Source organism: Marmota monax, unplaced genomic scaffold (assembly GCF_021218885.2).
Source record: "Marmota monax isolate L192 unplaced genomic scaffold, Marmota_monax_Labrador192_F-V1.1 WCK01_AAM20220418_F8-fsc00006, whole genome shotgun sequence".
Lineage (NCBI taxonomy): Eukaryota > Metazoa > Chordata > Mammalia > Rodentia > Sciuridae > Marmota > Marmota monax.
In genome coordinates, this window is record NW_026693712.1 from 1,038,998 (window position 1) to 1,062,715 (window position 23,718).

General features: G+C 38.3%; 1 protein-coding gene across 2 annotated transcripts in view; it reads left to right on the forward strand.

The window, feature by feature from the left end:
- The window catches only part of Snx24 (sorting nexin 24), a 157,714-nt gene extending 134,385 nt beyond the window's left edge, over positions 1-23,329 (forward strand). For both annotated transcript variants that reach the window (XM_046459993.2, XM_058584200.1), the window contains exons 4-7: positions 14,280-14,374; positions 15,832-15,864; positions 16,376-16,440; positions 21,823-23,329. In XM_046459993.2, the coding sequence (XP_046315949.1) occupies positions 14,280-14,374; positions 15,832-15,864; positions 16,376-16,440; positions 21,823-21,890 (261 nt within the window). In that variant the 3' untranslated portion in view covers positions 21,891-23,329. The remainder of the gene's footprint in view (positions 1-14,279; positions 14,375-15,831; positions 15,865-16,375; positions 16,441-21,822) is intronic.
- The last annotated feature ends 389 nt before the right edge of the window (positions 23,330-23,718 follow it).

A 23,718-nucleotide genomic window follows, 5' to 3' on the forward strand; every position in this document is an offset into this window, starting at 1 on the left:
TATAGGGTAGGTCAAGTTGGGAAGGGGAAGATGGGAAAGATCAAGTCAGGTGGCTTCTGTGATCTTACTGAAGTGTGAAGAGTCGTTATCAGCCGAGAGGGAAGATAGAGGAAGGAGAAGAGGAGGAGGTATGAAAATGGGTAGAAATTTATTTCTTTTAGAGCAGCAGTGAATTTCAAAGTGTGGTTCCTGGGCCAGTAGCATCAGCATCACCTGGAAACTTGATAACTCCTATGAAATGCTAATTATTGGACCCCATCAAAGACCAGCTAGGTCAGGAACTATCAAGATAGGACCCAGAAAATGGCTTTAAGGACTCTATAGGTGATTCTGATGCTGGCTAAGGTGTTGCTGGACAATATTTTAAGGATAAGAGCCTGAATAAAGTGAATGTGATCAATGAGACATACTTAGTCCTACCCTCTTGGAGCTGGAGTTGAGTAGACAAAAACCAAGTAAACAAAATGATATATTGCAAGTGTGTTCCTGTTGTGCGATTTTCTCACTGTGTTTGGAAGCTTGGCTTGAGGCAAGGATGAGGGATTGCTGGGATTCAGCCTGAACAGGGGTGTCCTGAGAACAGCAGAGAGTGGTGGCTTTGGAGTGATTCAGGGGCATCTTCCCATGATGGATCATGAAATCTTAAGCCAGACAAGAAGGGCAGAAAATCAGAGGGGGCTGGTGGGAAGAAGAAATAGTGGTCAGTGGGTTGAAGGTCTCACAGTGTCAGAAGGGCCACACCAGTGCACAGAAGAGTTTTATATAGCAGAGCTGGGTCCTGCTGAGCCTACTAGCCATAGAGAATAGTGCCTTCAAGAGCTGACTAAATGAGTCCTGTGTAAAAAAGTCTGACAACAAATGCTTTCTTTGGCCTATATGCGTGCATTAAGGGGCCAGGAAGTTACAGCATAGTTGGATGACACACAAGCTTTTTAAGGAAAAGTTAATAATGATATAAGTAAAACCATACTGGAAAATGTTCCCTTTCTTTAAGTCAGCTATTGAAATTATTCAACTTCTATAGTAACTTATTTTTGTGCAACTCATAATAGTAATAATAACATACTATTAGATGTGCCAGGCATGTATTATTTTTGTTTATTTTTAATAATCTATATTTGCTACATTATTATTATGTACCAGGCACTGTAACAAGTTTAAAGTCATGAGTTTTAGCTTATCATGATTATAGCCTATGAGATAGACTTTATTACTGAGACTATTTACAGATGAGAAAATTGAAGCACAGAGGGCCTAAAAACTAACCAAATATTAATTTCAAACAAATTAAGTAAATAGATGTTCAGAAGTGCATACAATTTACACAATTCCTATAAACCCAAACTACCTACCCTTCACTTCTAAGTAACTATGAAATAATAAATGTCATTTTCCCTTGATTATTGGCTGCTCCAGTTTGATCACACCCAGCTAGGGAAATGTACGTAAAGAAGTGTTGACAGGAAATTGCCAGGAGATCCCAAGCTGCCCAGCCTCTCTTTTGGGCACAGTTGGGACAGGCTGGGGATGAGGGTGGCTGAGTCGGATCTGGCCTGGTTGTGTGGACTATTGGGTGCTGATTTCTCTGTGGTGTTTGGCGGTCTCCTTGATTATCTCCTGACTTCTACCCATCTTGGGTGATGTCTGGTCCCTCAACAGCCCTACCCTGGGACACCCATGGGCAGGAGACAGAACGAACCATGAAGGTTATCTGGAGATGTAAAAGGCATATGATGGCTTATGACTGCTGCTGCTGCTGCTTTTTTTTTTTTTTTAATAAATGTGTTTTTTCCTCAAACTTATCTAAGATCTTCAAGTTATAAAACTTCTGCTTGAAAATATATAGTCATTTTAACCTACTAGTAAATCCTTGCTGTCTCTCTTTAATTGTTCTTAATAGGAAACTGTTAAAAGATCATAAAATTTGTGATTAAGGACCTATTAACGTAAAATGGTATTTTTTTTTTCCACCAGATAATGCTGACTTACTCCCTATGGCTCATTCCACAGTGATTTAGATGATCCTTGTAGAATAAGTTTAATGAAACACGCCATTTCCACAGGGATACTATCTATGATTTGTTTAAAAGACCCAATTTGTGAGGACATTTTTCTAAATAATCAGCTTACATTTTTCTTTGTTTAGTCTCATCTCATTAACTATAAACTTGGTTTCTTTACTGTCTTATAACATGTGTTCTTGGCAGCTGCTGAGTTAGGCATGCAAGGTTTTCATGCATTGGTCTTTCCTTGCTTTTTATGGACAATGCAATGTGTATGTAAACCTCATTTCTTGTTCCTTTTACATTTGCTATTCTTTATGTCATAGACTTTTTAAAATAGCAAATTAAAAAATAGCATACCAAGGTTGTTTTTCTTTTTTTCTAAGTATTCTATCCAGTACTAAGGTGGTACATTAAAAATAAACAGAATTGGTGTCTCCCCCGACTCACTGTGCGCATGCACAACCATAGGCAAGAGGCCTGTGTTAGTATTATATCAGAGATAAGAACCCAAGGAAAAGGACTTACCTAAGATTGAGGTTTATCAAGTATTGAGAAGTATAGTGTAAAGTAATCCTGATCTTTTTTTTTTAAGTTCATTTGTTCAAGGTGAGCAGGGATTGGAAATCTTTGATTCTTTTCTCCTTTCCTTCATAACCACAAAACAGCAGCTAAGGTCAAAGATCGTGTCCATAGTCAAAGTGAGAGGAGGGAGGAAATGGGTAAAGAAATGAGCAAGAAGAATGAGGGCTGGTGGAGTCTGCGGCATTCACTTTAAGGAAGTTGGTTGATCTTTCCCAGCCAGTGAGTCCCAACAGACATCTTACTGACCAAATCCACATCACAAACCATGGGGAGCTGGGAAACACTGTTGGAGGAGTTGTTATTTTCATTGGTTTTTCTTATTTGCTCTTTTTTTGACAACTTGCCACATACCCCAACAAAATTGGTGTTTCATTCATAAGGATGAGGGGGAGACTGGATCACATGTATGCACTGTCAGTTGATGCCACACCTCCAGTGGCAGACAGCTGGCAGAGAATCCAGGTGAAGCAGCTTTCCATGCACTCTGTGCCTACTTCCTGGGGATACCTGGGCCAAGTCAGAAAAAGCTTGGTACAATCTATAAATCTCCCAAGCAAGGGTTCATGCTCATTGTTAGGAATAGGTCCTCAATAAATATCTTAATTCAATTCCAAGTTACTGGAGGATGTATTTGAGTGATGGGTTTGGGATAAGGGTTGGAGTATTCTCTCCATGCCCTCAGAGAACAGGTTCCACTTGGACCTACCATGCAGTAATTACCAGCCATGTACATACAGGCCTCGTTTCTCCTCTGTCTGTGACTGTGCTCTGTCTTCCTTGGTGTTGTTCTTTTGGGCTGCTGTTGGCCTTCCTATGTATTTGTGTGAACAAGGTCATTGCATATTTTTTTGTTGCAGTGAAAAGGCCAAGCACCTCCTCTCACTTTTCTTTACCATTTCTGTGTAGATTTGTTTTTAACTTTAGACCCCGGAGCCACCTCCACAAAGGCCACTTTTCATTCCTTGTATTGTTTCTCTGAAGACTTTCTACATATCTTGAAATAAGTGTCTGGTCACACTCTCTGGCCATTTCCCACTGTGTTCGCACTAAGTGCTGCTCACTGTGAGCTTTGCCAAGGGTTGCTAAATTCCTGTAAAACATTAATCGCATACTGCAACATTTAAGTAGGTGACTCAATGCAGTGTTTATAACTGGATAAATATAAAATGGTGTTGAAGTTCTTCGTTAAAAAGAAAAAAAAAATGATGTTAACCCAGTACATTGTATCTTAACTACAGTGCAATAGGAATGTGTGTACCTAGGAAGGCCTAATCCATTTAAATTATATCACTTGAAACCCAGCTGTGCTGGAGCTGGGTCAAAGTGTGCAGTATATAAAGAAAAAGAATGTTAAATAAATCGAAGGAATAAACTAGGTACTTGGAGGAACAAGTAGGGGACTTGAGAGAGCAGATTGTTTTCAAGCACTTTAAAAACATCAATTCATCAACACCCATGGCTATGCTAATTGTAAATCTTTCATTAAAATCTGGTCTCCTGAGGCTACCTTGAGGCAACATCTTACAAGCCTACCTGTGATTACCATTTCTTCTTTAAAGTAATAAGAGCACTTCCATAAGCATATTCTACAATTTGTATTTAAATTAGTGTCTTACTACATTATTTAATTACTAAATCAGCTTTGGTTTGCTTGGTAACATAGTGTTTTATTCAAATGTGTAAGTTAGTCCCCTGATCTTAGTTTTGACTTTCAGGTAAGTAGCTAGTTTATAATTGCTTTTAGAATTTGTTTTTCTGTTGCATCAATAAAATGTCTCATAAATTCTGATGTTATCTATAATGTATAGTCGAGGCACATTTTTATTAGACACAGGCAATTTAAATGGATCAAATGTGTATAATGTATGACTTTATTTTACTTTGTGCAGTGCTAGAGATTGAACCTAGTGCCCTGAGCATGGTACGCAAGTGCTCTACCACTGTACTACCTCCCAGTCTGAATATATGAATTTGAAGTCATTTGACCCATTCATTTGTGAAAAAAGAATTGAGCTGATCAGAAGTTGTCAAATAAGTTTTGAAATGTTATGAGTTCAGATCCTTTTGTATTTCTTTTGCTTTGTTTTCAATTTTATAAATTTTTATATAAGGGATGAGTATAATTTTATTGCCTTTTTTTCTTCTGAAAGCCTTTATATACTTGTAAGAATTAGTTGAGCTGTTAAGATAAATTAAAAATTAAGGAAAATCAGGAATGTATTTAAAGGAGCCGATTTCTTTTTATATTTTTTTCCTTCTCCTTACTCTCTTCCCTTCCCCTGGTTCCTCTCCTTTACTGACCTCCCTTTGATTTTTATGACACCCTACCACTACCACCTTTCTTTTCCTTTTTCCTCTCTAACTTATACATATGAGAGAAAACATAACCTTCGGCCTTCTGAGTACGTTTTACTTTGTTTAACATAATGTTATCAAGATCCATCTATTCCTCTGAAAATGACATAATTTCATTCTTTATGGCTGTATAAAAGTACATTGTGTGTGTATCCACATTTTCTTTATCTATTCATCCACTAGCAGACATTAAGGCTGGTTCTACATTTTGGCTATTGTGACTTGTGCTGCCTTAAACGTGGGTGTAAAGGAGCCAATTTCAATGGCTTCCTTAAGTTTATCTATGGTATAAATGAAGTCTATAAATATTAATAGAAAAATACATATCGGAAAAGGTAAAAGATTTCAAGAAAATTCAGTAAGAAGCTAAACTATGTAGCATGGAACATTTGTACATGCAGTAAGTGCTGATAAATATTTGTGAAATGAATGAATCTGTGAATCACTATATCCATTTGAAAGTAGTTTGGAACTAGAGAGACCTGGATTTAAATTGTGACTGTCCCTTATGTTTTGAGAAACTACATAGGTGTTTCAGCCTTTTTGAGCCCCAATTTCTCATATGTAGAATTTGGGTAATAACAATGTCTTATCACATTATGAGAATTAAATATGATAAAGAGTCTGGCAGAGAATAGACACTAAGTAAATATTATTATTATAAACCACATGAAAATGGCCATATCTGTTAGGTTAAAATTTTGGGAAGTTAATATGATTCAACCCAGCATTAATCATCATATGACATAAACTGATTCTTTTACAAAAAAAAGAATCCCTCAAAGATAACTTAATCCAACCAGAGGTTTGAGGAAAATTTCCTAAGGGAGATATGACTTGACCTAAGACTTAAAAGATGAGGTAGTATTGGCCAGTTGAAAAGAGGTGGAAGGACTTTTCCAATAGTAGAGCTGCACCCACACCTAGCTTGCCTCAGGGTGAGCTAGCATAAGAGACTGTTTCAGGTGGTGTTGGTTGGCTAGATTTGGTTCATTGGCTGTTATAAACTCTTTTCCATGCTATATTGAGAGGCACAGTCTACTGACCCAGCACTATACACTGTTTTCAATAAAATAATGTTTGAACATAGCACTCTAATTTATGTAAGTTTAATTAAAGATTTTAGACATATACTATTATAAATCTACATGTTAAAATTAGAAAAGAACAATTTCTTTTTTTGTGATTAACACAAGTAGAAATAAAAGTTCTGATACTTTTCTCCTCAATAACAATTAAAGGTAAGAATTAACTCTCCATATGTCCATAACCCACTTAGAGAATTTTTCATATTGACCTATGAAAAATTCACTGAGCATGGGCAAAAGTTTTCCTAATGCTTCTTAACAATGTTTCTTGAGAGGTTAAAGCTTATATTTTCAGTACCTGCAGAAGCCCCAGCTTAGAAAATGAATGTAATCATTGCTCAAAGCTGATTGTATCCGTAGGATTACTAAGAACAGAAACAAAACCCTTTAGAGAGGATATATCTTGAACTTGCAGTAGATTCTTGAGTTCATGTAATACAAAACTTCAAAACACAGAAGAAAATCAGCAACTATAAATAAAAGTCAAGACATACACATACACCAGCAAGATTAGATCCCAAGAACTTGAAGTAAAACAATAATTTGATTGATATCAAAATATGTTTAATATAATAGAAGACCTAAGAAAAGACCAAGAATCTATGAAAACCAGAGCAGATGGATTTGAAAATGAACCAATATAATTATTAAAATTAACTCAGTGGATTGATCAAGAACATTTTAGAGATACTCCCCCCACCAAAAAAAAAAAAAAAAAGGATTAAATGCAAGACTGTTTTATCTGAGGAACTCAGGACCTGTCATGTACACCTAGTTACCCCACCCACCATCCATCCATGTAAGATCATTTGATGGCCTCCAAAACAACTGAGCAGAAAAAGCAAATTCCTTCCCCTGATCTAGAAACCTCATCCAACATCTCTAGCTCCAGTTCTCCCATTTTATTCCTCAACTTCATTATATTCCTGTAGCTTCCTTTCAGTTTTTCTAATGTCATGTTTCTACCTTCACAGACCTTTGAACAAGCTATGCTTTGTGTTTGAAATATTCCATTCCCTTTACCCTCTTAGAAGCATTCAACTCTCAGCTCAAAGGTCACTTCCTAGGGAAGCTTTCCTTCACTCCACTGGTTAATAAGGGTGCTTTGTAACTAATGATCAAGGAACTTGATCAAGGAACTTTCATTCAATACTAAGTTTGCAATTTCACATTTATTTATTATGATTATTTGGACACCATCCACCTTACCCCCTGTCAGATAGGGGGTAAGCCTTGGGAGAGCAAGACCACTTTTGTTTGGCTAAATATTGTATCCTCAACATCATGCTTGTACTTTGTAGAGGATAATATTTTTATATGAAAAGATAATTCAGAAATACACAGCATAAGCTTTGATCTTAAAATAGCTCAAAAAAGATAGTGGATTTTCCAGTTTCTACTATTCTGTAGTTAGTTTTGTCTTTTTAGCCACATTATCAAAAATAATATTACATTTTTTTTCAAATCTTCTTAAGCCATATCACATTATTTCTTTGCACAGATTCATTACTCCTTAAATTGGCCCTTCTTAGCATTCAGTTTTTAGTGCAGGTCCACAGATTTATTGCACCATCATCTGTAAAGCCCTGTGAAACCCTAGCAGATGTCTGTTTAAATTCCATGACTGGTACAGTTTTTACCAAGACAGGGTAGACACATCTTGGGAATAGTGTCACATGCAAAAAAAAAAAAAAAAAAAAAAAGGTGTGGGGGCGGAGGAGGTGCAGGGTGCAGTGGCAGTGGGCTCTTCAGAAGCACCACCTGATTTGTATTTTTCAGATGGTCATTATCCTTCTTATATCTGTTTACTGGATGACTTTTTAAAAGGGTTCTTTGCTAACCTTACTATGGCTCATTTCGTGAAATGGTGAGCAAATGCTAGGACGTATGTCCATTTTTAAAGACTGAGACTGCAAAGCCTCTGTGAACTAGTAGGTTTGAGTCCCAGAGGACAGTGACACTGGAGCCCACTTACTGCAGTGAGGAGGTATTGATTTTTCTCTCTCCTTGTTCTTAGCAGCACCTCTGAAGTAGGTATGGTTTGAAGCATCTTTCATGGTGAAGAAAGGAAAAACTGTCGTGGTGAACTTTGTCACCCCCCAAATCAGACATTTCAAATCAAACTAGATGGAATGGGAAAGGGGTTTTAAAGGACTCTCGTAAACCTTCTGACTTGGTTCAGTACCCTGGCTTTTGTGACAGGGAGGTTCCCTACAGTTTATAGCGACATTGATAGACAATGGGGAAAGGTATGTGTGTGTGTGTGTGTTTCACATTTTGAAAAGAGGATAAAAGGATCAAACTGGTGAAAACAACACAGCTTTGTGCAGTGATCGTGTAAGGTTAGCAAAGTGGTCTTGTCCAAGTTTTCAACAAGATGTTCTGTTCCTGTTATAATTGGCTGCTGGGTAGGTTTGGACCTAACTAGAATGCCAGCGTTCGATTTCACCGTGTCCTCGGTGGAGATGTGTCACCGTTTATGCTCGCCTTAGTGACAATTTTCTAAAATGGAAGCTCGTGGGAAATCATTACAGTGTTTATATGTCTCCCTCGTTGGATGGCGTTATCCTGTGATATTTTACCAGTGTTTTCTGCTGTATGATGGCATCTTGTGAAGGTTAAGGCAGAACAAGTCCCTCTGTAATTTTGTGACTACATTTTATGCACTGAAGAAGAAAAGATAACTGACAATTAAGTATTTGGGATGTCACAGAAAGAACATGTGCAACTAATCAATGGTATCCTTTGGGAACATGATTTTATAAAGCTGATAAGGTAGAAAAATCAGGATTTTGTGATTTGTGTTACATGATGATAATTGTACCTTTTCAATAAAAAAGACATTTCTCTTGGAGTAAACACTGAGCTTGCAGGGGCTCTGGAAGCAATGATGTTGTTTTTCTTCCCCATGCAGGCAACTTTTTTGTTAATCCTTTTGTAGATTATGAGATTTTTTTTCTTATTATTTACTTTTTCAAGTGATATTTCTGAAGGATCATCTGGTCTGTTTTAAGGGAAATAGCTTATTCGTACGAAAGTGAATAACCCTGTATAAAGAAAATATATATATATATTGTTTTGCTTCTTAGAAACTATACTCAATTACCCAGTTTTAGTATTTATCAGTTGGATATAGTATTATCAAAGTCTGTCACATAAGATATCATATATTTATTACAGTTCTTTGATTTAACCTCATTTTTATGCCTTCTTAATTATCTGATTTTTAGTCTAAATATATTCCTATAAATTGCTTGGAAATTTCTTTCTGTTAATCCCATAGCATCTCCCATCTGCATGTGTATTAAGGGCCCATAGTATTTAGATGTTCTTTGAAACCTCCTCTCCCCATTCATGTGTCACTTTTGCTAGTTGTATTGCACAGGCTTAGAGGTAGACTTCTTCCCTGTTGGTTGGGACATACTCTGTTCTTGCTTCAACAGCTTTGAACATACTGAAGAACCAGGGGTCACCTCCTTAACAGAATGGTTAGCCAACTTAAAGATCATTTTCCTCTTGGCCCTCCATGCCTCATTCCACTAGTTCAGTAGTACCCACTATTGGGTGACCTCACTGAGTCTGAGTTTCTTCCTAAATATACTCTTATTTTTCCCTGTTTGGGGACTTGAGCATATTACACTAAAGTGGAGGAGAAGATGATTCAGCTCATTTGACACCTTGTGGAAGCAGCACTTCTTGGTGATCTACCACTTGAGACCCACAGCACTTGTCCACATACAGTCACTCTGTCCTGCCTCTGATTAATTAATTCTGCCTCTTGTAGTATTTTACTCAGTGCTTACAGAACAATTTATTTTCCACTTTTTCTCCAACTTCTCATGTTCATTTTTATTTCTGATGTCTTACTGTGTGATTTCGTTGTTGGGCCACAAGTACCAAGACTCAAGCAGCACAGTCATTAGGTAATGGGTTAGACAGCCCTGGACCCAGGACCCTTCACTGCCCCACAAAACAAAATGCCCCTCTCCTGACAGGTGTGGGAGACTAGTGTACCCTGGCCCAGCATCAAGAGAGTTTAACATCATTTTCCATAATATTTTTTTAAGTTTGGGAACCCTTCCTACTGATGATTCTTTCATTTCTTAGTTGTATGTAGAAGATTCAAAAGCCACAAATATAAACTACTTTCTAGAACTGGTGAAGTAGTAGATTTTGATCTATCAGAAAGAATCCTTTGCCATGATAGTCTCACTATGAGACAAATATTTTCAAATGCATCCCAGGGTTGGAAACCTTAATGAGTTCTAATAGCCAGGCAGCCACACTCCAGCAGGGTTCTAATTGACAGAGTAGAAAACGGCAGCAGGAAGGCCAGTGTGTCTTTGGGGAGCTGGCATACAGCACAGGGCCGGCTGGCTACAGCACAGGGCCGGCTGGGTGTCAGGCGCCCAGCCAAATAAGTGCACCCAGCAGTGTGGTGCCACAGTTGAGCTAGAAGCAGGTGTCCATCGATGGGCTGCCAGTGGTCCGAGAGCCTCCTTCTCTGAAAGCACCATTATAAATGTCTGTGTATTTTTAAAAAAATTATAGTAGATGGATATAATACCTTTATTTTATTTTTATGTGGTGCTGAGGATCGAACCCGGTGCCTCACACGTGCTAGGCAAACACTCCACCAGTTGAGCTATAGCCACAGCCCTGTCTGTGTATTTTTTTTTAATCAAGCAAACTGTTCAACTTTTATCCAGTTTTCAAAAATATCCATGAATCATAGAAGGCTAAGAATCCCTTTTTACTAGATGGACAATAACCTGAACTTCCAAAATGGATAAAATATGTGGTTGGGCATTGATTCAACAAAATGCTCAAAGGAAAGAGAATTAACACCTCTTGAATGCTAATTGTATACCAGAGACTCTTGGAGACCTTTCCCTTTAAGGTAACACAGGAAGAATTTGAACCCAAGTCTTGCTCTAAAGCCCACATGCTTCATATACTGCACTACTCTGTAAAGAATGAAAACAACTAACCATTGAAGATTAGTCAAAAATAAAGATAAGCAATCTTAAACAATGGGGAAATGTGATTTGTTGTTCAAAAATGTGACTTCAAAAAAAAAACATTAAGAGCTTATTCGTGGAATAGAGATAGGTGATCCAAACCAGATGAGGGTCTCAAGTTCATGGGATGATCCAGGGTGCAGCCTTGAGAAGGGGCAACTGCTCCCCAGCAAAGGCGTCTCAAGAAATGAAGACAATGTCAATGGAACAGTTTTGAGGCCCCACTTCACTGTTCAGTCTCTCCTGAGTGAGATCATGTGTTTATGAACAGAAAGATTTGGTTGAACTAATTTAATTCCTCTTTTGCATCTCTGTACTAATTAATGACAGTTGTTTCACTTGTACATTTTATATTAAATTAGGTAAATTCTGCTATATTACCCTTCATCTCTGTTTGGACTTAAGTATTAATTCTTTTCATACAAGCTCTCTTAACAGAGTTAAGAAAATATTCCTGCCCACATAACTGATTGCTTAACTAGCCCCCCCCCCCCTTCCAGGACTTCCTTCTTTTTGACTGTAAATCCTAAGAACATTTTGGTCATTGTTTTCTGGGAAATATTAATTGGCAATATTCAGGGAACAAAAATAAATACAAGTTTCTGGAGTTTTCTGTATCCTTTTTTTGCCAGTCTATGTTACCTAAAACAATGTGATCATCTATTTGGAGAACTCTGGGGAGGCTGAGCAGGATTAATTCCTGTCCCTGTGTTGCAGTGTAAACAGCTTTTTGCCTGTCTTTTGTCATTAATGATCATGCTGTAGATGTAGCCAGTGCATTGTAAGCCAATCTGTCAAGGCAAATAAACAATTCACCTTGTTAAAATTCCCTAAATCTTGCATTAATAAAACCAAAGTAACCCCCTGAACACTCAAGAGATGTCTTCCTCCATACTGCGGTGATGGATGACATGTCTAAAGATCCTGGAAATTAAGTAGTTCAGGTCATTAAAAGTGTCCCACACTTGTTATTGATTTAATTTATTTTAAAAAGGTGGGGGTGGAGATAAGAATGTGATACCCCCGTTTTTTTTTTAATCTGAAAGCTACCACTTGTATAGATAATTAAAGCTATTGCCCCAGTGAACAGCTCTGTATTTGTTACAACATTAAGCTTTATTATTTAAATAGGTTTTATATGTCCTCTGAAACAGACAGATCACTAACAACTTGATAACCATTGCAACTTGTATCCTGGCAAAAAATCCTTGGAGTTTCATATGTGCAATAATTCCCCGAGCTTCTGAGTACCAGGCACTGAAATAATGACCTCTGGGCATCCCCAAAATCCCCCTGGGTAGGTAAAAATTTAGACGAAGGTCAAATGATTTGGAGGAAATTAATTGCAAGAGCAGTGGGATCATGCTTCTGGACAGAGGTTTATTTTTTTTTATTTCTTAACTTTCCATTTTTTTGTATTTTTATAATCAGGGAAAGAATATTATAAATAAATATGCGATACATACACAGATATTTACATATATATATATATATATATATATATATATAGAGAGAGAGAGAGAGAGAGAGAGAGAGAGAGAGAGAGAGATAGATAGATAGATAGATACATGGGAAGACATTTAAGTATTTTGACTCTATTATTAAACTCAAGTTTGAAATTGTGTGTGTGTGTGTGCGTGCGTATACTTGTTCATCACTACGTTTCTCCACCAGCCCACACTCCTTTGAAACCATAGAAGTCACTTGTGTCCCAGTCTCTTATGCAAGAGATGCCCAGTAAATATTTCATAAATAAAGTAGAATTTCCACTTTTCTTCTCTTTTATTCTTTAAGCTTCTATGGCCACCACAGACTGTGTGAGAAATAGTGACAGCGCCTACCCTTTGACAGTGCTGGCTCTCCAGATGAGCCAGCCCTCTCTAGAACTGAACAGCAAGAGGGTTGGGCACTAGTAGCTCAGTCTAGCAGGACTGGCAACTGATATAGTCCCTCACTTCATCTATGTGTCCTGAACTGGGCAACAATTCCAAAGCCTTATGAGAAATGGGACAACTTAATATGTAAATTATGAATAAAAATCAAGATATTATGAAGAATTGTATATATGTAAGATACACAGAATTTGACCTGACTTTTTTCTTTTGCTGTGTATCTTATTCATTATCTTACCTGGTTGTTCCTGATTAGCTGTGTGGATGATATTTCAACATCAATTTTCACTGGTCTTTAAACAACATGTGATTATTGGGAAAAAATTTCCCCATGATAAGTTATAAAAAAGGACTCTTAACAATAGTTATTTTAATTTCAGAAGTTATTATATTTTCTGTTTCCTTCCATAATTTTTTAGGGAAAAATGGAGGGGGGTTCACAATTTTGAATTCAGTTCACACACTCTTGAAAGATTTTTTTAAAAAAAAACATAAATATGAAAATGCACTATATAGTTGTCCATCAGAGTTCTCCTTTAAATTGCATAATTCAAAGCTCTGAATACTGACATGCTTATGCCATTATGCCAGCTATTTAACAGAGCTCTTTAAATGATAGAACTCTATAGATTTTTTTCTCATTGTATACACTGATTTACACTTAGCGGGTAAAGTTGTTACTGACCCTTTAAATGGAGCTCTCCACATAGCAATAAATGTCAGTTGATCCTAGTGCAAATCAGGTGATAGCTGAGGGTTTTGACTAAATCTTCCAGTTAGAAAAACTATTTACAGTATTCCTAAATAGTAGTGGTCTCTTGTGGGGAGATTATATATATATATATATATATATATATATATATATATATATATATATATATATATACACACACACACACACACACACACGCACACACACACACACACATCAGACCACTTATCACTCAGTAGGGAATATTTAATGACATATCTTGGTGGGATTATTGATGTGCTTAAGAGTTTGAAATATTCACTCCAGATTAGAATCTCCATGAAGCCAGGGACAATATGTAGCAGCTTTCCCACTGCCTTGTCCCTTGATCGACATCTGAAGCATAGGAGGGGCTCTGTGAATGCCAGCTGAATGAATAAATTACAGCATTTGTCAGCGCTACATAGCACATGTGTCAGCCTGAATTCTTGGTGGGCAAAATGGGGACCACTCTTCCTATTGATTGTGAGAAATGTTGCTGGTAAGGACTTTGATGGATGGTTATGACTTTTTGATATAGTTCCTTTGATTGATTGCCTAGCAAACTTCACTTCAGTTTCTAATTCTGTTTTCTGCTTCCACAGGCTGTCATTTTAGAAAATGAAGAACTTCCCAAACTCTTTCTTGATTTCCTAAATGTGAGACACTTGCCCTCTCTACCAAAGGCAGAAAGTTGTGGGTAAGAACTGTTGTGTACATACCAGATGTATATTTTAAGTTACTCTTCAGTAATTCATTGGCCTAACAAATATCCCAGATTGGTGCCCAAGGAGAAGACTGGCTTTACCCAATCTTTTGATTGGGACAGCACTTGCTCGCCCCCTGCTTGTAGTCAGAGGAATTCCCTCCAAGTCCCCATCTTGCTGCCAAATGGCCAAGGCTTACGAACTTATGTTTAGATGTAAGGAATTGACCTTTTAAATTATGCTGTTGCATAGAGGGATGGTACATGATGGGAATTATGAATCTAGGTGGCCCATTTAGGGACAGTTTATTAACTTTTAGATGCTTGAACCAAGCCCATATCCACCTGGTGTGCATCTTCATATCATTTTAAAGCTCTAAAGACATTAGTGTGATCCGTAATTTTACAGTTGTGCAAACACAAATGCAGGAATTAAGTGTCTTTCCCAAGATCTCCCTCTGTACTGGTAGAGTCCAGGCCTTCCAGCTCGAGCCCTTTTTCTCTACTGTTCTTTCTTCACTGCTGCCTCTCCCTTGGGAATTTCTAATGGCTGGGTTGCAGACCCTAGTCCGTGTCCCCAAAGGAACGAGAGGCTTGATATCACCAGCAGTTTAGAAAGGCTGCAGAATTAATTCTGAAACAAGCCACTTGCCCTGCTGTGGACACATGAATGGGGCCGAGCTAACCTCAGAAGGCCGTCAGAACAAATACATTTACAGAGAAATGAGTCAGCAGGGAAAGGGTTTTGCCCATTTTTCACTGCCTCCAGGCCCACCTGAAAGGAGCCACACCAATTGCATGATGATCAAACTCCCACACCCCAAGTGTTGTTAAGCCCCAGCCATCTGCTGGTGGGAGCTGCACACACCTGTCATAGCTCCTCACCAGAACTGCTTCCTCAGGGCCCCTTGCCACTTGCCCCAGCACCAGAACTATAACCACACGTATCAAATAACCTGTCATTGGTGTGTTCAGTTCCAACCTGTGTGCCTGTGTTTACTGGAGGTTAAGTTCATATATGTGTGACATCAGCAATGACAGTCAATGAAATCTCATCATTACATAAGCCCCAAAGTAGTAATAAAATCTTCGGATTTCATAAGTGATCTTCAGGAAAATGGAAATACAAGAATCCTCTGATCTTAGGATTCTTTTTTTAATACTTATATTTTAGTTATAGGTGGACACAGTATCTTTATTTTATATTTACCAGTGCCCCACACATACTAGGCAAGTGCTCTTCCACTGAGCCACACCCCAGCCCCTAATCTTAAGATTCTTTAGGATGAGTCATCAGCCATGCTGTGTCTCAGTATGAACTCCAAACTCACAACTTTTTTATGTCTCCCAATTTAGTGCTCTAAGAATACTGGCCATTTTTGCCTATGTTGGTATAAACACTGACCCAGCTTATTTGGTCTTTTTCTTTTTCTTTTCAAAAAAAAAATTAGATCTTTTGATGAGACAGAATCTGAAGAGTCAAGGTAAGAATTCATACTAGTCAATCAAGAGTTATTCAGGGGAAGAAAAAGACTGTGGTCTTGTTAAATGTATAATTATACATGGTATAATTGTTTAAAGTTGTGTTTTTCTTGAAAGCCTTTGTTAGTTTTAAGATTATAAATATTTGATAGGGAGTTACAGGAGTGACCAGTTATAATTAGAGTGAATGATTACGAGACCGACATTGTTTCGTACAAGTAATAAGAATACTGTTTTATCTATGACCATATTACAAGATTTTTAAGAAAATAATTTTCAGCAATGATGCATTGTGTAGATTATGTATCTGCTTCTGATTCCACAAAGAAATTTTTAGCAGATGAGCATGGTGCCAGTTCATTCCCTGCGTTTGCTATTATTCACCCACATCGCAAGATACATAAACCCTGAGCCATCCCCACACAGCAGTTTGATCCCCTCAAAGCTAGTTTGTAGTGTTTTCTGTTTACCGTCGTCCCCTGATGCTGACATGCCTGTTCTTGACCTTTCCAGCAAACTGTCCCACCAGCCGGTGCTGCTGTTCCTCAGGGATCCATACGTCTTGCCTGCAGCCAGCGGTAATCAAACCTGTCATCTGCTAACAGCTCTTTACTGATCTGACCCTGCACCACATAAACCACGTTTTTAATACAGGTCTAACAGAGTGACATTGGTCCAGGGCTTAATAATCTGCCAATAAACCAGTGCTCTTGGTGTAAGAGACATTTAGAATTTTAATTGGGGCCGGCCTTTTAGGAGGAAATGTAATTTTTCTTTCTTTCTTAGAAGGCTATTTTGAATTAGAACAAGAAGGGGTAAGGAGGACAGATATTTATTGTCTCTATTTTTTTTGGGGGGGTGGTATTATTTGGGCATCTGCTTGTTTTTATCCAGATGCAATGGGTGGTTCGAATTCAATACTGTCACCCCTTTTAAAACTGTTTTCCAAAAGAGCTGCGTGCGTGCGTGCATGCATGTGTGTGTATTGCAAGGGTAGCTCTATTCCCATTTAGATTGAAGCATCTTTGGTGGTTGAATATATATTTTTTAAAGTTATCATTTTGAATGAAATTAATTGATTTAAGTATAACAGTAATCAACCTTTTAGCCTGAGTCCTTTCTCTATACTACAAAATTCAAATTCCCCGGAGTCCCTCTGAAAGTGTTCTCTTACACAGGTCCCTATGAGTACCTTCTGAGACATTAACTCGTTTTTTTCTTAGCAACCTTACAAAATAGGCAGGGCAGGTAGTATCATTGGCCCAACCAGAAAACCAGAACTCAGGAAAGTCCCAACTTGCCCAGTCTCAGGGGGTTGATGGACGTATTCCTTGTTGTCTGAGTTTGCCTTCTGCACTTTTTTGCATAAAGTGAATTTTCAGCCATTGTTTCTGACAGTCACAAGATAGCACACCAACTAGATAGCACTAGATAAATGATCTATTGAAAGCAGCCCTTGTTTCTGACAAGAAAACCTTATCACCAGCAAGAGAAAGGGGACCGCTGTCTGTAGCAAGGGAGCCCATCCTCAGATCACCCGCTTGGCTGTCAGCCGAAGGAAAGGTGGCCGGAACATAGCCCTGCTCTGTTGAGCGACCCCTCAGCACCTTGATCAGATCTGCCTTTGATGTAAAGACTAGTCTCACAATGGTTTTTTGTTGTTGTTTACAAAATATTTTCAGTGAGGAATAATTGCTTCTCTTAAGTTCTTCATGTTTAACAAATATGCATGTTATATTAGTAGATATTATGTTAAATGTTATATTTAGCAAATATTCTTTTTTTATGTTTTTAGTTGTAGATGGACACAATACCTTTATTTTATTTATTTATTTTTATGTGTTGTTGAGGATCCAGTGCCTCACACATGCTAGGCAAGCACCCTGCCACTGAGCTCCAGCAAATATTCTTAATGCAACCTAGTCTAGATTAAAGAGGGAATGTTTTGTAAAATATTATTATCTTAAAAATAACCACATAAGTATTTTTTGTAGATATTGTTCTTGTTCACGTATTGCATGAATCTGACCTAAATTCCTGCATAAATATAGAGAGTGGAGTGATCACTGAGAAAAAGAATAGCCAGGATATAATGGAAGAGGGAAGCTACTTTATGACCCTTTCATTATTAAACAGCACCTACTATATGCTGTACACCTGACTAGACAACCAAAAACAGGAAGAACCTTCTGGAAGAGTAAATGGAAATAATAGGTCGAATGGTTAGATGGAACCAGGTATAGGAGGGCCAGTCATCACATCTATTTTCTTGGATTTTGTCCAACCTAGTTTCATAAATTAGATTCCTGTTACCTTAGAAAGTGTCATACTAATGACATGTTCTTGCAAATCTTTACTTAACTTGAAGAGAAACTTTACTTTGCATCACATTCTTATATTATGATGCCTCTTAGCAAGATGTTGAGTTTATTCCATAGCATGCTGAATATGAAAATATCTTTGGAGATAACTGACCCTCAAAAAGCCAGAGGAGTGTCTGTTTTTAAAGTTCAGATATTTGAACGTTATCTTCTCCATAACATGCTAATAGCTTTCAACATCAGAAGTCAAAAGAGTGCCCTGTATAATGGATTGAAAACCATAAGCCTTTTGCTGTTCATTTTGATTTTTCTAGGAAATTCAAAACAACTCTTTCCAAGGTCCCCTGTGACCTGAGTGTGGCCAAACTCTCTGGACAATTTTCATTCTTCATCTTGCTTGGCTTTTCATCAGCTTTAGATGTTTCATGTTCTTTCCATCAAACACTGTCTCCCCTCGGCTTTCTGCTTTTCTTCAGACCTCTGGCAGCTCGATGGAGGCTATACTGGGCTTCTCTTCTTACTGTGCTTTCTTTTGAATAATCTTCTCTTTGTTCGTGGCTTTGTTTACCCCATGTGTGCAACTGAGGCATGGTACTGTATTTGCATCCAACACAAACTCTGGCTATGCTTTGCAAGGCCCCTGTAGTCTGCCCTAGTCTATTGGTCTCCTGAGACCTTGTCACACACTCTGTCCCCTCCATCCTAGAAATGTTTCTGGGAATCAAATGTGCTAACCTTTCCTCCCCAGGTACCTGATGCCTCTTCCTCCTTCAGCCTTTGGGTCTGGTCACATGCTTGTTCTCCCTCATCTCCCAGGCCTCCTGATGAACATCACAGCTTCAGGGGCCTTTGGCAGCACGCTCACTAGAGCTGCCTGCTGGAGTCCTTCCTCCACTCATTCATATTTTTTTTAAATTCATAATAAATGTTTATTAAGTAAATGAAAACCAACAAAAATAACAACAAACCTTACCCCAAATTATATTTCTTCTCATTGCCTCTCAGTGGGAAACAAGGATTAGGACAGTTTTCTGAGTAATTTAAGCAATAATGGATATTGTATTAATACTGATGGATAAAACAAAGTACATAGACCTGTGTGTGGCACACAGTAAGTACCAGCTATTACTACATGCTCATGTACTTTCAAATTATTGGACATAAAAGTAAATAACAGTCCTGCCCATGCCATGGATCATATATGCCATTGGGGTGGCAAACAAATCACCAGACATTTTATCATGTGTATAGTGAAGCCAAAGCCCAGAGTTTAAGTAGAGTAGAACAAATGAAAAAGAAAGAGGGCCATGGGGAAGCCCCAACTATCATATCATGAATCACAAGTTGGTAGACTTAACCTTGTTATAAAATCCCTCCATCCCATTCACTTTGGGGTATTTTGGGAAGGGTTATCAGGGACTGAACTCAGGGGCACTCAACCACTGAGCCACATCCCCAGCCCTATTTTGGTTTTATTTAGTGACAGAGTCTCACTGAGTTGCTTAGCACCTCGCTTTTGCTGAGGCTGGCTTTGAACTTTGATCCTCCTGCCTCAGCCTCCCCAACCACTGGGTTTCACGCGTGTGCCACTGCCGTTCACTTTTTATCAGCACATCCCCTTTGCATCCTTGAGTAATGGTCACACACCACCTGTCCTGCCTCTCCCACCACCACCATCCACATTCACCTTCTAAGTCCCCAGTGTCTTGTACATTCTCAGCTGTGGGTAGACAGTAAGTGTAAGTAAGGCCTTAGCCTTTGCTATTCCCTCTGGTGGGAATGCTGGCTCCTAAACACCCTGATGGCTGGCTCCTGCCACTTCATCCAGGTCTTTCCTCAGAGGGCCCCTTCACATGAAGCCCTCCCCTCTCTCCATCCCCAGCCTCGTTAGCTGCCCTGCTAGGCTTTCTTTTTGTCCTTGAGCTACTGCCTGGCATATTAATGGTGCTATAGACTACTCATAGCATTTAGTGTTGTTTTCTTGTTTTGTTTGTCTTTTTGCTGAACTTAGTTGAATCTATTTAAGCTAAATATATATATATGATGTGTCTTCATGGATCTTCAAGTAAACTTTTAGATTTGGAATGGCAGAGGATAAAGGCACATGTGCCATTTACATGTATATGTCCCATTTGGGCATATTATTTAAAATCAATCAGTAGCTCTGTTTTTGCTATTAGTATTTCTAATATTTTTATATAAGAGATACATTTTAGGATGTATTTTGTTTATTTGTTCATTTGCTTGCCTCTGCATCTAGCATGTAAGTTACATTGCATGGGCAGGGACAGTTCTTCACTTACGATCATCAGTTTCACTCCCACTCTGGTCCCCCTCCACCGTCTGGTTACACAATCCAGAAACCCAGAGTCATCCCTCACTGCTCACATCTGATCCATCACCAGGTCATTTCCTTCATTCTCTAGAATCCAGCCTCTTTTCTGTATCATGCACCATGATCCTCCAGAAACAGAGCTGATTTCCTTGTGTCTGCTTTGAACTAGCTTCAGTTCATTCTCCGAGTGGCAGCCAAAGTCATTTTTTCAAAACACAATTTGATCCTGTCTCACTCTGCTTAAAATCCTTCAATAGCTTCTCATTATATTTCAGATAAAGGCAGAATTGCTGTCGATTCTTCCCAGGCATGACTTGGCACCCTTTGCCATCTGGCCTCCTCATGCCCGCTCCCCTTCCTGCCTGTCTTCCCTTTAGATCTCTGAACCTTCAGGCCTGCTCGTCTTTGCCGAGAGCCTTCTCTCCCTGATGAAGCCCAGTCTCTTTGTACATGGCTCTAGGTGGTAGGCACCCTATAGAGCATTAGTCAGTAAACATTGACTATGGATTAGTAAGTAGACATTATTTCTTTGTCTCAGACCACTTAACTTTCTTACAGTTAAGTGCAGGGTTATAGCATAGTTTCTGGATATAATTATGTACAGATTGAAATTTAGAACTTAAGCATCTAAAGCATAAGACAGATTGATTTCCTCTCAAGCAACCCATTTGTGTTTCACCTGCAATGACAACTGGAATTTGGTACACCATACAGTGTGCCTCTGAGTCTCCTTTATATATCATACAGAAAAAGAAGTGGCTGATTTTTCAAGTTTGGCAGGATGGCTATTGTCAGATATTTGCCTTCTTAGGCTGGTAAGAAAGGCCCCCATCTTGCTGCTCTCTAGAAACTTGTGTAATAGAACAAGCATACTCAAAACAACTTGGACTAAAACGCTGCTGTAAACCACAATGGAAAAACTGCAGCGAAGTATTCCCAGTAGAAATCTTGGAATTCCTTCAAGTATATTGAGATTTTGTTAGAAATTGAATTGCCAGAGTAATCCATCTTCCTAGTGAGAAAACATTCAGATAAAGAGCTGGGGCCTAGCAGCATTAACCATTAGAACATCCCTTAAATCAATAAGCTACAAATCTGGCTGCACATTCCTGCAGTGTCTGGTGGTACGCGAAAGTGGCTTCCAGCCGAAGCTGCATGAATGATAGCACATCCTGAACCAGGGCAAACTGCAAGACGCTGCAGATTCCTAGGTTGTGGTGGCCTTACCTTGTTAAATTCTGCAAATGCAATTATATTTTTTTTTGATACAAATAAGAAAAGCTGTTTTCCTTTTTGTTTTTCAGATTTTCCAAATGTGGTTATTGAAGGAGTTCTCCATGGGATATTTTACCCTCATCTGCAGCCCAGGTAGAAATCCTACTTGGCTCAAAGAAGCTGAAGCAAGTTTTCAAAGTCATAGTCAAAGAAATCGATATCTACCAAATTAACCTAAACTCTATGGCATAACAGCTCTAGCTAGTGGTAAAATCCACAGTCCCAGCTTAATTCAGGGCAGGGACGTTTCCATTAGAATGGTGCTTTTAAAAATAGAAACTGTACCAGGGTGGTGGTCAGGTTAAGGCCGAGTGTTTAAGAAGTAGAAGTAGCTGCCAACTTAGAAACCCATCAAAGGAGGTCACGGTAGATTGCTGGGAGCACAGAGTGTCGCCGAAGTTACTCTCTGCTTCAGTCGCACCATTTACTAATTGAACATCATATCCTGAATCATCCTGAGACTGATCAGCTTTGGTGGATTTTTGTTCAGATCTCATGACACACTAATCTTTTCATCCTGCAATTTTCTTGGCCGGTGATTGTACATTCGGAATTGCTGGCACCAGAAGAACGTCACAGAAACACACTGTGCTGTGAGGAAGGAACCAAACTGGAAATTAAATTTTATTGACAGTATTATGACATTTAAAAATCATGGCATTTTAATTTATACTACAGTGGAGTTATATCCTGTCCCAGAAGTGAACTTCTAACAGCAGTGCCTAAGAGGAAATGGTATGTTAGGGCTACCCTTGAAAGCCCTTTAAAAAGGTACCATATTGGAAGTCTGTACACCCACCAATCAAGTCTCTTCTCCAGTGTTGGAAGATAATAGTGTTCCTTTGAAGACCAAATTTCATTGACGGTGGTGGTTTGGGGGCAATTGTGTATAAAAAGCACATTCTTTTAAATACTAGAACCACACTGAGCCCTACAAGATGCTTGCTGGGTAAGAGACAGATGACTGAAGCAAGAGCACATGCACAGTACTAGTCCTGGTTCACTTGGGGGGCGTGCATTCAAGTTAGTGGCATTGTCACAGGGCTTCCTGTTATTTTCCTTGTGGGTTCCTCTTCACTGACCTCATGTAGTCAGTTAAATGTGTTTCTGATGTAACTCCACTGTATGTCGAACATTCATATTTTGAGTAGCAAAGGATAAAAGCATATATGCTACCTGTATGTGTGTGCTGTACATGGGCATTCATCAAAAACTAATTAATAGCTAGCCTAGTTGTGGTTATTAGCTTTAATAAATTTCTGTGTGGGAGAAAAATATTCAAGATTGAAACTAATAACTACATCATGGTGTTTGATTAGGATCTAAATATGTAAATTTAAAGCCTACTGCAAACTTAAAAATGTTTTGTGGTAAATTATGTTATTACATGTTGGAAATAAGCAAAAACTAAGTAATCACGTGTCATCAACCAAAAATAACTGAATTGTCAAGTATTGGAGATATTTTTTAAATGTTTTTATGTTACTAGCTATTTTGAGTTAAATAAAAACAAAGAATAAGAAATATTCTAATTTATCTTCTGCTTCTAGCACTTTATTAGAAACAGATTGTGTCTGTCTCTACACATAAGCACATGCACACAAACAAAACTTGTCATTCACATAGGCATTTATTTCTAATCTGATAACGTATGAAATTATCTCATCTATTGTTAAGCCAATAGGCACTCATTGATGATTTACCAAGATAATAAGAGTTTTTAAAATACAGACCAAACATTATGCGCTACTCAAGAAATCTTTTTTGAGAATTAAAGTTTTTCTTAGTGATGACATTCATTTTTATATTTAAATTTTTAGTATATAATTTTAACAAGAGTCCTTACAGGAACTAGAAACCACTGTATGTCTTTTAAGCAAACAGAGCTGTATAGAGGAAACTGAATGCTTGCAGAATCTTTTGGA